At 48.2% G+C, this 15063-nt stretch overlaps 1 protein-coding gene across 2 annotated transcripts in view; it reads left to right on the top strand.

Annotated features, from left to right (window-relative positions):
• Positions 1–15063, top strand: part of CLIP2 (CAP-Gly domain containing linker protein 2) — a 122300-nt gene that overhangs the window by 20458 nt on the left and 86779 nt on the right. For both annotated transcript variants that reach the window (XM_073315254.2, XM_073315253.2), the window contains exon 2: positions 4043–4266. In XM_073315254.2, coding sequence (XP_073171355.1) covers positions 4155–4266 — 112 coding nt within the window. In that variant the 5' untranslated portion in view covers positions 4043–4154. The remainder of the gene's footprint in view (positions 1–4042; positions 4267–15063) is intronic.

Here is a 15063-nt window from a genome sequence, read left to right as displayed (position 1 = left end):
ATAAACTGTGAGGCTTCTTTCTTCAGTCTTACATTATTGTTAAATCTCTCCCTTCACCTACCCACCCTGTGAACCTGGGTCATGAGAATGGATTTAAACAGCATTTCTGCTACAATTCATAACGTAAAGGCCTCCCAAATGCAACAGCAATTCAAGCAGATGAAAAATAAGACCAGGGTGGAGTGGGGTGCAGGAGAGAATGGGTATAACGAGGGTAACAGCATTAATAAAGGAAGCATTTAGGCTGAATATGACAGTGAGGACTGTTAGAATGTGGCATGGTCTTCCAAGAGAAGTGCTGGAAGCCCCACTTGAAACTAGATTGGATAAAATAATAGGAGGAAAAATACCATGAGAATAATCCTGCACTGCCTTTGGAGGATGAACTAGATGACCTAATAGGACTCTCCCAGCTCTAAATTCTATGACTCAACCCTCTCCTCTTTCTTTTCCCTGCGGTCCAGATGCCCACAGTCCCCTCTGCAGAGAAATTTCAAGTCTGGATTGCATGGATGGCAAATACCCAAAGCTGGGCTTAGGTTTGGAATCTGTACTGGACTCTTACTCGCAAGGTTCTTTCCCCCTCTCAGGATCTCTCTACTTTTCACTAAGCAGGGTTAAAAATCAGGTGGTCCAGTTCCAAAAAGCCACCAGTCTAATTCTTAGCAGCAGCAACACCTGCTCTTTGCTGTTTAAAATGCTGAAAGACTGTGTCCCTCAGCCTCTCTCTGGGGACATCTACACTGCAGTCGGAGGTGGGATCACAGCTCAGGTGGGCATATCTGCTCTGGCTTTAATCTAGTTTGTTCAGTTAAAATAGCAGGGAAGATGCAGTGGCCCATGTTTCAATGCAGGGGCAGGCCCATCCGGAACCCTGGCCACCGGCTCACACGGCTCACCTGTCCCCAAGCTGCAGTCACACCTCCGATTGCAGGGAGAGGCGGGCGGAGAAGTTTGTCGCTTTCCCCCGTTCTGTCGATGAGCCGATCCGAGATTTGTGGCTCTTGCTGCGATCTTGCTCATTGTCACAGTCCGGGTACAAGTCAACATTTTTCAGAAGTGGTTTCAGATTTTGGGTATCCCCAATCCTCTTGTCCTGATAGCCTTTTCCAAGGCGAGGAGTACTCTGGGCTCCCATGGACTGCAATGGGGAGAGGATTTCACCCAAGGAAGCTTGGGAGTCTGATGGGGGTGTGCAGGTCCCCAAAGCCCTGCCACACTGACGTCAATGAGAGCTTTGCTGTTGACTTTTATGGGACCAAAATTTCACCTCTGGTGTTTTTTTCCCCCCCACCACTATGAATTCCCTCCTTTCTTGGTTCCCTAAGCTGATGTCATGTGGACATCTTCCTTGCTGAAACTTACTCTGAGCGTCTTGTGTATTTATAAGCACTCAGGACTAAAAAGCCTTGGAATTCTCCTTGTTTTTGTGTTTTCCCCTCCCCTGTGCCCTTCTTCTCTATGTCCACTTGCTGCAGCCTCTGGAGTGTTGCCCGTATTCTCCCTCTTGTTGACCCAGCTTGTGTTGGCAGATTTCGGGGTGGAGGGCTGACACCAGATGAGTTACTTGACCAGTGCCTTAGAGTGACTCAGTGTCAGAGCCAGGGCTAGACCTCAGAAGGTCATTGTTCCCAGTCTTGTGATAAATCCATGAGCTCCAGCTGCCTCTTTACATTGTGCTTCTCCTCACGTCCTGACAGTGCTGGTATCCTTTTAGTATAGTGCTTCTGGAGCTCTGCAGTAATGCGTTTGCTTAGTACTAAGTGAGAAAAAATTTCCGTGCCTTCCTTGCCAGCAGCCAGGGTTCTAGCCTGTTTCTGATGACGTCCACAGCAAAACTTCTGTTGTGGAGCAGGATTGGCTATCGACAGATTAATTCTGAATGGTTAAGATTCAGACAAGATATGGGTAATTTTAGGGAGCTTTTTCGAAACCTGCTTTGGGATATTTGGACCAATGCCCTAGTATGTTAGAATAGCATCCAGGGCCCCCCTGTGCAAGGTGCTGTACATATGCAGGGTGCGAGTCAGAGCTTGACTTGAAGAACTTCCAGTCTAAATAGACGAGGCAGACAAAGGATGTTTTCTCATCCCCATTTCACATATACAGAACTGAGGCACAGAGAGATTGGCTTGCCCGAGGTCACACAGGGAGTGTGCTTGAGATGGGACACCGCATGGAGTGGACTGGCACTCTGAGGTGGTACAGAGAACCCCCTTTCTTAAGTGCCTGGTTGGTGTCCCTCACTCATGCTTAGGGTTAAATTGGTCACCAGATTTGGGAGGAATTTCCCCCCCAGGTCAAACTGGGGTTTTCCTCACCTACCTCTGCAGCATGGGGCATGGATGCCTCCTAGGATCATCTGGGCATATCTCACCTGATCACTTCCCTGTCATCGCAGGGGCCTCGGCATGGGTGGTACACAGCAGGTTTGGCTCCTGAGGGCTGAAAGGCATTTAACAAGTCGTTGTGTTCAGCGTAGGGGTATTGGGGTGACATGTCACGGCCTGTGATATGCGGGAGCTCAGGTGAGATCAGGGGTTCTCAGCCTTTTACTTGCTGAGGACCCCCCTCAATAGGCTCTAAAAATGCCAGGGCCCGGTAGAGGGTGAGGGGCTCCGGGCCGGGGGGCCCTTGGGCATAGGCATAGTTTTATTTCTATTTTGGGGGGTGCAAGGACTGGCAGGGCTTGAGCCAGCTCCGCATAGCGGGGTCCAGGGAGGGAGCGCCGCCTCCCCCCCCGACTCACTCAGGAGGCCACCCACCCTGTCTGGGCTGTGGGGGGACGCAACCAAAACTATAACTCAAAGGGGGGGGACTCAGTTCAAAAAGTTTGAAAACTGCTCAAGGTGCAGGGAGGGGGTAGCTAGGGGCTGTGTGTGGGCAGGGGGGTAGCTCGGGGCGCAGGGAACGGGTAGCTACGGGCTGTGTGTGGGCAGGGGGGTAGCTCGGGGCGCAGGGAGGGGGTAGCTAGGGGCTGTGTGTGGCCAGGGGGTAGCTCGGGGCGCAGGGAGGGGGTAGCTAGGGGCTGTGTGTGGCCAGGGGGTAGCTCGGGGCGCAGGGAGGGGGTAGCTAGGGGCTGTGTGTGGGCAGGGGGGTAGCTCGGGGCGCAGGGAGGGGGTAGCTAGGGGCTGTGTGTGGGCAGGGGGGTAGCTCGGGGCGCAGGGAGGGGGTAGCTAGGGGCTGTGTGTGGCCAGGGGGTAGCTCGGGGCGCAGGGAGGGGGTAGCTAGGGGCTGTGTGTGGCCAGGGGGGTAGCTCGGGGCACAGGGAACGGGTAGCTAGGGGCTGTGTGTGGGCAGGGGGGTAGCTCAGGGCGCAGGGAGGGGGTAGCTAGGGGCTGTGTGTGGCCAGGGGGGTAGCTCGGGGCACAGGGAACGGGTAGCTAGGGGCTGTGTGTGGGCAGGGGGGTAGCTCAGGGCGCAGGGAGGGGGTAGCTAGGGGCTGTGTGTGGCCAGGGGGGCAGCTCGGGGCGCAGGGAGGGGGTAGCTAGGGGCTGTGTGTGGGCAGGGGGGTAGCTCGGGGCGCAGGGAGGGGGTAGCTAGGGGCTGTGTGTAGCCAGGGGGTAGCTAGGGGCTGTGTGTGGGCAGCTTGGGGTGCAGGGAGAGGGTGTCTAGGGGCTGTGTAGAGGCAGGCGGGGCTCCCAGTGCAGCTCCCAGCTTCAGTAGTGGCGGGGGCAGGTGCTGGGGCTCCCAGCTTCAGCCCCATGTTGCTCCCAGCTGTGGGGCAGGAGGGCACCGGCTTCAGCCCCATGCCACTCCTGGCTTCAGCACTGGGGCTCGGGGCACCGGGTTTCAGCCATGAAGCTCCGTGGACCCTCTGAAAGGGCTCGCGGACTCCCAGGAGGCAGCGGACCCCCATTTGAGAACCGCTGGACTAGATGATCTAATGGTCCTTTCTGACTTTAAATGCTGTGAATCTGAATGTGTGACGGTGGTGGGAAATGAGCTCAGATCTCCTGGGTCCCAGTCTAGTGCCTTAACCACAAGACCATCTTTGCACTCTGAACTGAGTCTGACTTCTTTGTGCTCTTCTTTTCTCCAGGTCTGTGACGATGGAAGAAGGGGTCCATCATCTAGAAGCCTGACTGGGTGACAGTAGGAAAACCCTCCAAGAGACGGGCAGCTACTAGCTTGAGATACAGAGCGAGACAAACATGCTGAAGCCAAGTGGACTTAAAATCCCCGGCAGGGCAGGGAAACACTCCAGCCCTGTGGGACGGACTTCGGGGACAGCTGCAGCTGCAGCCACTACTGGCTCAAAGGAAGGTGAGACCTGGATTCATCTAGGGCCTGGCCCAAAGCCGACTGAAGTTACCTGGTGAAAAATGCCTTAAGTCTGGGTTCTCCTGGTTTTGAAATCCTCTGTGCTTGTTCTTCGTGTTGGCATAAACAGGCTCATGAGGGCTACTAGGCAAAGCAAGTATATTGGAATGAGAGAGTTGTCCCCCTCTAGAGGCGGATCTACAGAGTTGATAGGGACCTGCTGTTTCTACTTGCTTTAAAGGTTCTGCTTTAGCTTAAGACGTGAGATGTTTGGAGCTGAAGGAACCGGGTTGTAGTCCCAGCTCTGCGTGCATGTGTACCTGTGTGACTGATCTAGTAACTGCATCTGTCTGCAGCACATGGAATCATGGAGTATCAGGGTTGGAAGAGACCTCAGGAGGTCATTGAGTCCCACCCCCTGCTCAAAGCAGGACCAATCCCCAACTAAATCGTCCACATAGGTTCATTTGAGTAGGCTTTTTTCCCCCCTGCACAGGGTGTACAGAACGAAGGTTTGAATTTCTTTTTTAATACAAGTGTTGTACTGTGGTGACAGTCGTGGTGCAATTACAGGGCACTCAAGGGTGGGTGGGTGTGTTTGTGTTTGAAGAAAAGCTGCCCGGGGAATGAAAGCATCCCTCGTCCACATGCACAGTAGGCACTGAAGGACAGGCTGACAGGAGTAATGCGTTGTCATGAGATAATGCAAGAATGGTTTTGCAGTGTTATGATAGTGAACCTTTCTGACTGATGGAACTTGGAAGGGGGAGGGCAGTTTTTGATTATCCTGAGTCAGTGTAGCAATTTGGGTTGAATCATTTGCAGGTGACCTTCATGCTATGTATCCTCACTCATATCCTGCACTGTGGGTGTGTGATCTTCAGATTCTGCATACTGTTAACACATCACTATGTGTAGGGAACGTGATTTAGCAATACTAGGGCCAGGGTTCAGTGCAACCCTAAAAATTCAAGGAAGTGCAAGCTGCCCTTCATTTAGGGCTATAGTTTCCAGTCTGTGATTTCTCCTGGCTGCTGTGTTTTAATTTGAAGCAGATTTTGGCTAACTTTTTAGGTATAAAAATTGTTTCTGTTTTAAAACAATTCCCTTAAAATATATAAAGCGGGTCCTTTCCAAATGCTCGTGATCCCAGGCATAAGCCCAGGTATGGAGAATCTCTAGGGCCTGCCAGCCCCTCCACTAGCTGTTTTCAACACTACAGAGAGTTTTTCACTGAATCCATCCGATGAAGTGAGCTGTAACTCTCAAAAGCTTATGCTCAAATAAATTTGTTAATCTCTAAGGTGCCACAAGTCCTCCTTTTCTTTTTGCAGATACAGACTAACACAGCTGCTACTCTGAAACCTTTCACTACATATTTCATTAAAAACATAAACTCAAATGTTTGCCTTGATGGGGACATTGCTGGTTTTAACCTAAAATCTGCCAGCCTCTCATTCCTCCCTCAACATAAGACAGTGTTCACTAGCTTTGATTAGTTCTGTGTATGGTTCTGTCCCTTTAGAGAATAGCATTTTTTAGGTGAGTTCAGTGTAGGCACAGAAAGGCCCCATGCTCCGATATGACCTTTTTGCAGGATCGGGGCCACAGTTGACAAAGATCTGCTTTGTCATTGCAAAGCAAGTTAGTCTGAGGTGATGCTTGCGCAAAAGAGAGGGAAACCAGACAATGATTGCTGCAGTGATGGGACCATAGAAGTGTTGTTTTTAAAAAAAAAAAAAAAACCTTGTGGAATTTCAGTGGCAGGGAGGTTTTATCAATGTATATTTGTCTTATTGACTCTTTGCAACGAGAACCGGGGTTCAGGCAGCTACATCTGCATGCGCTTGCCACACAAAGAGCCCCTCTCTGCTCAGTGACTCTGACTCTGTTCCCACTTCAGTGCCACTGATTTGTTCAGGACCTTTGTAGTAGATAATTCTGTTCCTTCGATGGTGAATAGCACCTCCCTCTGCTCCCACCAACCGTCCCCTGGAGCAGATTGCAAAAACCTTGGGATTTAACTTGCTTTTCGCTGTCAGTGCAAATCTTTTCTGGGCTGCCAATCCCAGTCATCTCATCAGACTCTGGTCCAAATCAGTAGCTGGCATAAAGTGGCTTTGGAGTTCATGGAGCAACACTGATTTACACCAGCAGAGGATCTGGCCCTCCGTGTTGTGTTTAAAATTCTACTGAGGGTGATGTGGTGATGAAGACAGATGTGGCTATTAGCAGGGTTGTTGTTTAGCTTTAGGACCTGTCTCTCACAATTCAATAACATTAAAAGCCTCCTGATGTCTAAGTATTAGGGTGAGATCACAATTAAAGCAAATGGAGCAAATTCTCACTGCAATGATTTATTTTCTGCAATATTTTCTCTGCTCTAGGTGGGAGTGATAAATTAACCCAGTTCTGATTCCCTTCCTCTAGTTTAGTCCCATAGACTTCAGCGGGCCTAGCTGTGAAGGTATTGTTATGCTCAATAGTATCCAAATCTGCTCCTGGAGTACCAGGTCCAGTTATGGGGCAAAATACACCTCCCCTTTTCCTCCCCCCCGGTCTGCACTAAGTGCTGGCATTTGAACGGTGCTGCAGTGATTGAGAGCGAAGTGGGTCAAAGATGCCTCTTTAGCTACCAGCACTTGATGTTGAGTCTATTTTTGAACCTGTAGCAGAGGGCGAATAATAGTTGGTCTGGCTGTAAGGAGAAAGGGGGAAATACCCATCGTCCATGGACATGTAGCTGCATCAGAGAGATCCCTGTCCGCTGCTACCCCCTTCAAGCTGCCAGTGCAGGGTCTCAGCATAGGCAGCCAGCATGCGTGTTGCAGTGCGAAAGGGTTAATAAGCAATGACAACTGGCCTGATGCAGCCATTCAGCTGGGTTTGGAGCTTGTTTACAGCAGCTCTTTTGTGCCTCTGTCTGCCACAGCCATCCGTCGCCATGATGAATGTGCCCCCAAAGCAGGCCCAACACATGCAGCATGCAGTCTCGTGCTGAGTTTGACCTTTGCCTGCAAAGTTTAAAAACAAGGTTGCTCAGAAGACCAAGGTGGAGAGGTGGGGGAATACTCTGACCTGCACTTCTCCCATGGGGTCAGTGGGGGAATGACTGTATGGGACTGCAGTGGTGCAGAGAGGAAATAAAGGGTGGGAGGTGGGTGGGGAAGGATCTGGCTGGTGATCTTGGGTATGCAGCAGCCACAGGCTGTAAACGGCCTCAGGTGTTGTGCTGGTTATCGTTTCCCTGCTGCCAGATGGACTGCTACCTCTTCCCCAGATCTGGGCAGGCAGCATTTAGCTGCAAAGGGCATGCTGTCCTTGGCTTCACGCACAGCATGGTGATCCCTAGTGAGCTGCTGAAATAGTCGCTTCTCAGAACTGTTCCTCCATGCCTGGTGGGAATGGGACCGAACAGGACTGTGGAGCCAGCCACGTGCTCATCAGGCAGCTGTAACAGCAGTGATGCAGCTTGTAGCAAGGCTGGGCCACACACTCCCTATTTCTTTGCTTTGATCCTGTACACATGCCACCCCCCTGCCCGCTACCTCACCACTGGCGGTAGGAGTGTGGGACACCGGGAGGGGCTAGCCATCCCTTTCTCTCACTCCCTGCCTGCCCTGCTCTCTCTTTGCATGGGTATTATGAGAGGGCACCCGCACTGCACTCCAGAATCTAGCAGCCAGAACCGCCTCTTGCTGGCAGGGAATGTTGTCTCTTCATCAGTGTGCCTTCCTAGCTCGGAGAGGAGCTGTTGGGATGGTCTTGTAGGCACCCACTGAGCATGGATGGGGCCCTGGGACAGCAGCTGGGAGAGCTGGTGCTGTGGTACCTACCCTGGTTACCCCAGCAACTAATGGGACTTAAACAAACCTACACCATGATACAAAATGTTCCCCTCCTTTTCCTGCTGAGATTGGCCTTGCTCTGGTGCCTAGTGGTGCCAGAGTGCCACAAAATCCCACCCTCCTCCCCTCCAGCTGGCATTGACTTAAACTTTTGTCAGCCACCTCAGCAGCAGGGCCCGGCCTTGCGTGGAGCGTGGATTGCACTCACCAGCCTGGAGGGGGTCAGGGCCTGAGGATGCAGAGTCCTGACCCCTTCCTGCACCCCAACCCTCTGCCATAGCCCAAAGCCCCCTCCCACACCCTGAACCCCTCATTCCCAGCCCTCACCCCCGCACCCAAACCCTCTGCCCAGCCCTGAGCCCCTCACATACCTCAAATCCCTTATCCCCAGCTCAGTTGGGTTGTGGGCATCAACAATTTTCTTCAGCTGGTTCGCCAGAAAAAAAGTTTGAAAACCACTGCCTTAGATGGCTCATAGCCTTAAATGCTCTGGCTTTGTGATTCCTGTGGGCATGGAGCGTTGGTGTGTCTACAGTCTTGAAGGCTGGGATTTTCAAAGGTGCCTAAGGGATTTAGGTGCCTAAATATTACTGAAAGCCAATGGAAGATGGGCACCTAACTCTCTTAGGCTTCTTTGAAAACCACAGCCTTAAAACGTGACTCTCCTTTTGCTATCTTGATCGTCCTTCTCTCCCTCACCAGTCCACCCCCCAGACGTTGGAACAATGGGGAGGGTATGAAAATCCACCACAAAAATGTGACTGAAAAGCAGGCTGGAAATCCAGCTCTGCATGTTGCTGATACAGCAGGGAGGAGATCACCACTAACCTGTTTTCTTGTTTCCCATCGTCTACCAAAAGGAGATGCCAAGTGGGCCTGCAAGCAGCTAGGGAAGTCTGTGTGTCTAAAGCTCCGGAGTTAATTTTCAAATTTCTTGTAGCTTGTAAAATTTCTGGGTCTGACAAACCTGTCTCTGCCCCAGCCTGCCCCCAGACAGTCTCCCTTTGCTCTAGCATTCTGGAGCTGCAGGAATGAATGAGCAGCAATGATGAATGGGGTCCACACAACTTTCACAGCTGGTGGAACAGGTGAAGGCTGCTGCGAATAGAAATGTTTGCATTTCAGTGTGTTTTTCATTCGCTCAAAAGAGCGTTAAAGTAACTCTGTGAATGAGGAAAGCCTCTCCTTTCATGCTGCAATCTCCTGTCAGCTGGCCCTAGGGTTCATTTACAAGGCATTTTATGGCCTTTCAATCCTCTTTGGGATTAGAGAACTTTTAGCAAGGAGAAAAAGGGGGAAATGAATATGTTCAGAGCTTTGGCAGGTGCTGGGCGCTCCAGTGCCTGACAGAGATGGTGCTCAAACTAACCCCTGTGTCCTGAACTTTGGGAGGGGTCAGAGTCTGAACCCAGACTAGATCCACATTTTGCAAATGGGCCCTGTTTTTTTAGAATGTGCAGACCCCAAATTCAAGACCCAAACACCACGTGCTCTGGCATGTCTTCCATTTGGATCCAAAGTGTTTGCATTTGGGGCCCAGCCCTACTGCCAGGAACTGAGGGGAGGCAGGCGTACCTAGGCAGCACAGGAAACTTGCCAGAAGCCTGAGAATTGCACCTAATTTGCATACAAACTCACCTACCTTATTTTTAAATAAAAAATTAATGCGCAGGACCCTCATATTTGCTTGTGAGTCTTGATAAGATGTTGCTCAATGGTGCTGCCCACAAGGAATGAAAACAAAATAACCCCAGGCCTTCAGAGCCATTAGTAAGGAATAGCCAGCTTAGGCTCCAGCCTGTTCGAATAATTAGTCTCTGTGGGCTGTACTGAAAGTTTTATAAACCAGGGAGACTGTGAGGCTCAAGGATGAGGGTAATGGGATGCGGAGGTGTTTGCTCTGAGCTGAAGGTTCCAAGTGGGCCCAGGACAGTAGTGGTGGAAAGTGGGTCATTACTTTCTGGTGCATGGTCAGTGGCCTGCATACTATGAGTTGATAGTCTCAGTTTGTCTCTTTTAGTGACAGTTACCCATCACATCTTGCTAAAAGAGATGCTGTAGGTCAAACAGAAGGTACGATGGATTTGATGCAGGAATTGCTGGGTGAGGTTTCTCCAGCCTGCGTTATGCAGAGGGTCAGACCTGATGATCATAACGGTTTCTTCTGGTCTTAACATCTGTGAATCTAGAGAAACTGCCCCCACAGTGGGCACTGCTTGGTTCCTTTATTGGAGCTTTGGGCACAGAAGCTAAAGACTGACTGAGTCGTGGAGACTGAACAACACGGTCACTCCCTTTGGGTCAGTTTGTGGCTCCTTTGTCAGATGCTGCGGAGAAGCTTGGGCTGTCCCAGTGCTGTCTGATCTTCAGGGCTGTCTCTCAGATGCCTTTCACAAGTACATGACCGCTTACAGAGGGGAGAGAATAACGTTAGGATTCCCATGGAGAGGGCTGCAGATTAGGACTCTGCAGGCTGCAGTCTGAGCATTTCTGCTATGAACTGTGGCAAAAGTTTCATTTTAAAATTACGTGTCATGAACTTTGTAGGAGTTGGACAGATCTTAGCAAAGGTTTGAGCTATCCAAGGGGCAGGGTGGGGGACAGGTAGCTATGCTGTCTTCAGTTTTCTTTCTACAAGTGCAACTGGCTTCTAATGGATACTTATAGTTTTATGCTCTTATTGATTCCATACTGAGAAGTCTGTAAATGCATGCATCTGAGTCCCATTAACATTAATGGGCTATGCCTGCGTGGAGCCAGAAGAGAGTAAACCCATCGCCCATCTAACTTCTCTGTAGGACTTGTGCTGCACGTCTCTCTGCCTTCATGGGTAATCTTTGTTTCTCTTTATTTTATCTGCAACTGCATTAATAACAATGTAAAGAACCTGCAAATACTTTGCATGCTCCCGAAAGGTTGTCTGGCATCTGTCAGAGTACATTCTGGTCATGAAGTGGGGAGAGCGAATTTCTTTTGCCTCTAGGTTGATTTTGTGATGCGATGGACAAAGGGAATGCAAGGAATGAAGAATGTGTTCTTGATAGGGAATTATGCTTAAATAATTGGAACCAACCGTGTCTATTCTGGATGTCTCCAAGGTAAGTGCTGGCATTTCAGCCTGTTTAGCTGTTAGGTTCATTTAGCGTACTCTTCCTTTTCATTAGACTCTAAGAAATCAGCACAGAGGCTGCCTGATGATGTCAGTCTAGTAATTCTCTAGGAAGGGGTTCCAAACAAAACCAGAAACTATCCAACTACTGCCGAATGCAAAAAAGGAATAGCCATGTCTTCTGAAGTTGATTGGTTCACACAAGGGGCTAATTCTTATCTCCATACAGGCTTCATAGCTCCCAGGCCAGTAATGTTAAGTTTGGGTGTTGCACACAGATGAATCTAGAGAGATTAGATCCCCATGCCGAGGAGCCAGAAGCTGCTGTTGTTTCTAGCAAAGGTTTTGTTTTGTTTTTTCTTTTTGTTTTGCTTCAGGCCTTCTGGAGCATCCTTTTGTTCTCTGTTAAAGGATATTCATTCACACTTGCAGAATGGATTTAGGTTAAATCTAGTGACAGTTCTTGACAACATACTGGCAGTGCTTGAGACATTTACTGGTCATTTCTTCCTCGGGTCTCTCTTAATGGAGACCACCTCAATAGCACAATCTTGCACGGGTGCTCAGCATCCTGCTGAAGTCGGTGGGAGCTGAGGGTGCTACGAAGCATCTCTCAGGTTCAAGCCCCAAATGCTTCTGGCACTAATAAGTTTAACACTGATTGTTGCACTTAGTCATACCTACATGTCTCCATTCTTTTGTCAAGGAAGGTATTGAATACTGGAATGCCAATCCAGCTACCTATGGATTATTTGCAATTTGATTCAGATATGTACCAGCACATTACATTAGCTAAACCTAAAGAAAATTGCTTTTAACAGTTACTGCTTCATGGGCCTCTGAAATGAGGTAGGTAGATAAATATGTAGTGGCCAAATACATTAAATTAGGTTCAAAATGTATTCCCTAATAATTCTTCCTTTTTACGTGCTTGTGCCAAACAGTTTAACAAGTGTGTGTGTGAACCTACAGAGGAGCAGAAAGAAAACTGCAGAGCAGTATTACACTACAGACAATGCAGTCCCACCCCGCCAAAAACATAGGTCACCCCTAACTATATACATGATAACCCTGTGCATTCGCATTGCAGCTGGGATGCTCTTCCTCTCAGTTCTCTGTGTTTGGGGGACATGTCCATGTTTGGGGGGAATCTGAGTCTCATAAGCAGCGTGGGGACTGTACAGCATGGATGGTACAGGAAGCAATTGTCTGCATGCTTGTAGAGACAGCATAGCCTGGGCATGGATTGATACTATTCAGATCACAGTCCTATTTGGGAGTCCAGTTGCTTGGACTGAACTACATTTATAATGGCAAAAGGCTTAAAAAGGGGAGCTAGGATGGTCAGGCAACAAAGACGGTGGCAGCAGCATCGTCACAAGGAGACGCACAGAAGAGAATAGATCAATTAAGTTTTTTTAAAAAAATATTATTGTGGGTGTGACTAAAATGGTTTGAATGAAGGTCACGTGATGGAGTCTAAATCCAGCCCCTGATTGGATGTGATGATGCTCTCCAGAGAATTTTGTATATCTGCCTCTAATCCCGGAAGCCAAATGTTTACTGGTACTATTAAGAACCTTTTTACTATTTGAACAGGACCTTGATTCAGCTCACACATCCCCGATAAGGGCCTCTCCGTCTATACTCCTGCTATCTGGAGCGTGACTTTTTGAAGGGGGAGATAATCCGGGGCTGGATTCCATTTCCAGAAAAGACCTGGTTTGATGCATTCCAAGCAATACAGAAAGGTATTGAATCAATCCTGTTTTAGCTAGTTTCATGGGTGATTTCTATAGACAGTTGAGAGGCTGATTTAATTGTCTTACTCATTAGATGCTCTTGGAAGAATCTGATATAGTTAATCCTTACCATTCAGTGCACTCCTTACAGAATTGCACACTCTGAAGGCATATGGAAGTCAGATACCCTCCTGCTCTCTCTGTCTGCAGCCTCCTCACAGAACAGCAGGGAAAAAAAATCCTCTTTCCACAGACGTTCAGGTCATGGTGGTTTGGACAGAAAGTGCCAAGCCCTGTTTGCTGGTGTAAATCTGGAGTAACTGCATTGCCTTCAGTGCCATGCTGATGAAAATAAGAACAGAATTTGGCCCAGCAGCTTCTGTCTCAAACTATTGTGATCCATACTGGCAACACATAGCGCATTAATCAGAGGCTTGAGCCAATGTCCATTCAAAACTCCCATTGCCCTGACAGGCTTCGGATCAGGCTCTAGGATTATAGGAATTGCCGAACAAGATCCATGGAGTCCGGTATCAGCCTGAAGTAGGTGAAACTCCTCTTATAACACACCAAGCCAATTATACAAACTTCTGGTCTACTGCAACCTATATTGCCAGACCCAAACACTTGAAAATCATGAGTCAAGCTCCAGAATATCAGCAGATTTTAAAACTCTTTGGGGGTTTTTTTGGTCTTCTAATTTCAGATCCTTTAGGTTCACATTTTCAAACTCTTTTCTACAGCCAAGAGAGCTAGGCACTTAGCGCTCGTCTACATGGGGACACTCAGGAAAATTAATCTGAATTATCGAGAGGTGTTTATTCCAAATGAATTAGTTAAACACATTAAACCCTTGTGTAGGCACTCTCATTTGGAATTAAAGTGTCCTTAATGTAAATTAAATTAATAGATTTAGCCAGTGTTATCCCCATTTTACAGATGCAGAAACTGAGAAGATTCATGGAGTTTAAGGCCAGAAAGGATTATCTAGCCTGACCTCTTGCATATCATAGGTCATTAATTTCATCTAGAAACCCTCATTAAGTCCAAATACTTTAGTTAGACCACTGCATGTCAGTCCTTAGGAGACTAAGCTGTGTGTCACAGGGAGAAAACAGGAGGGACTGGTCCAACCAATGCCAGAAGCCCCTGCTAGGGCAGGGAATTATTAGGTGAGACATGTGGCAACTTGCTCAAGGTCACACAGTGAGTCAGAAATGCAAACAGAACCCACTAGTTCTGTCAGTCCGTCCCTTGGACAACCCCTTTCCCACCTTCATTGCAGTCACAAAGCCACCCACTTCCTTCCTCTGATGCTGTATTCAAAATGCTTTGTTCCCCTAACCCTAAAATCCTTTGTATTTTTTTCACCAACCCCCCACAAAGACTTTAATCATTTGTTAATGTTGGTAAGATCATTGTGCCATACAGAGATAAAATCTGCCTTTATTTTCAGTTTATGTAAATTTGATGTCTATACATTTTAAATAAATACAATCAACTACAATGAATACTTAATGAAAACTTCAGAGACAGTATATTGCATAATGCTCTATAGTCCACAACCCTCTTTACTGCAGTAATGTACATTTTGGAAGAGCTTTTTGTTTTGTAACCAGAAGGACTAGAAACATGACTTAGACAACAGTTTAAAATTTACATTTTGGATTCTGTAGACAATTTCATGACCACAGGAAACTGTGTGACCTCAGAACTGAGAATTGCTGCACAAAACAGCAGTGTGTCTCCAACTCTAGGAACTACTTGAATGCAGGTACAAGTATAAAACTAACAGTCTAATTCTATTTCAAGGGAGTGGAATGATCGGAGATGAGTTTTGAACACAAACTGCTACAATGTTTGAGCAGTTTTTAGAATGGGAGCAAACTGACTGCTCAAGGCCAGTCAAGGATGATGAGGTATAAATAAAATATAACCCCCTGCAGGATCATGCATACCTGGGAAATTTGCTGTGTCCGGGTTTGGCTTGAGTATTCAATCCAGGGAGATGAATAGAGGCCCTCAGGAAAATCAGAGTGCCTCTTCTGAAGTCTTTAATTTTGTCTGGAATCTTAGTTTTGTTCTCATTTGCATGCTGGAA

This window comes from Lepidochelys kempii, chromosome 17 (genome assembly GCF_965140285.1).
Source record: "Lepidochelys kempii isolate rLepKem1 chromosome 17, rLepKem1.hap1, whole genome shotgun sequence".
NCBI classification, from domain to species: Eukaryota; Metazoa; Chordata; order Testudines; family Cheloniidae; genus Lepidochelys; species Lepidochelys kempii.
Note: the sequence above shows the minus strand (reverse complement) of the source record. Positions and strands in the feature narration are given on the sequence as shown.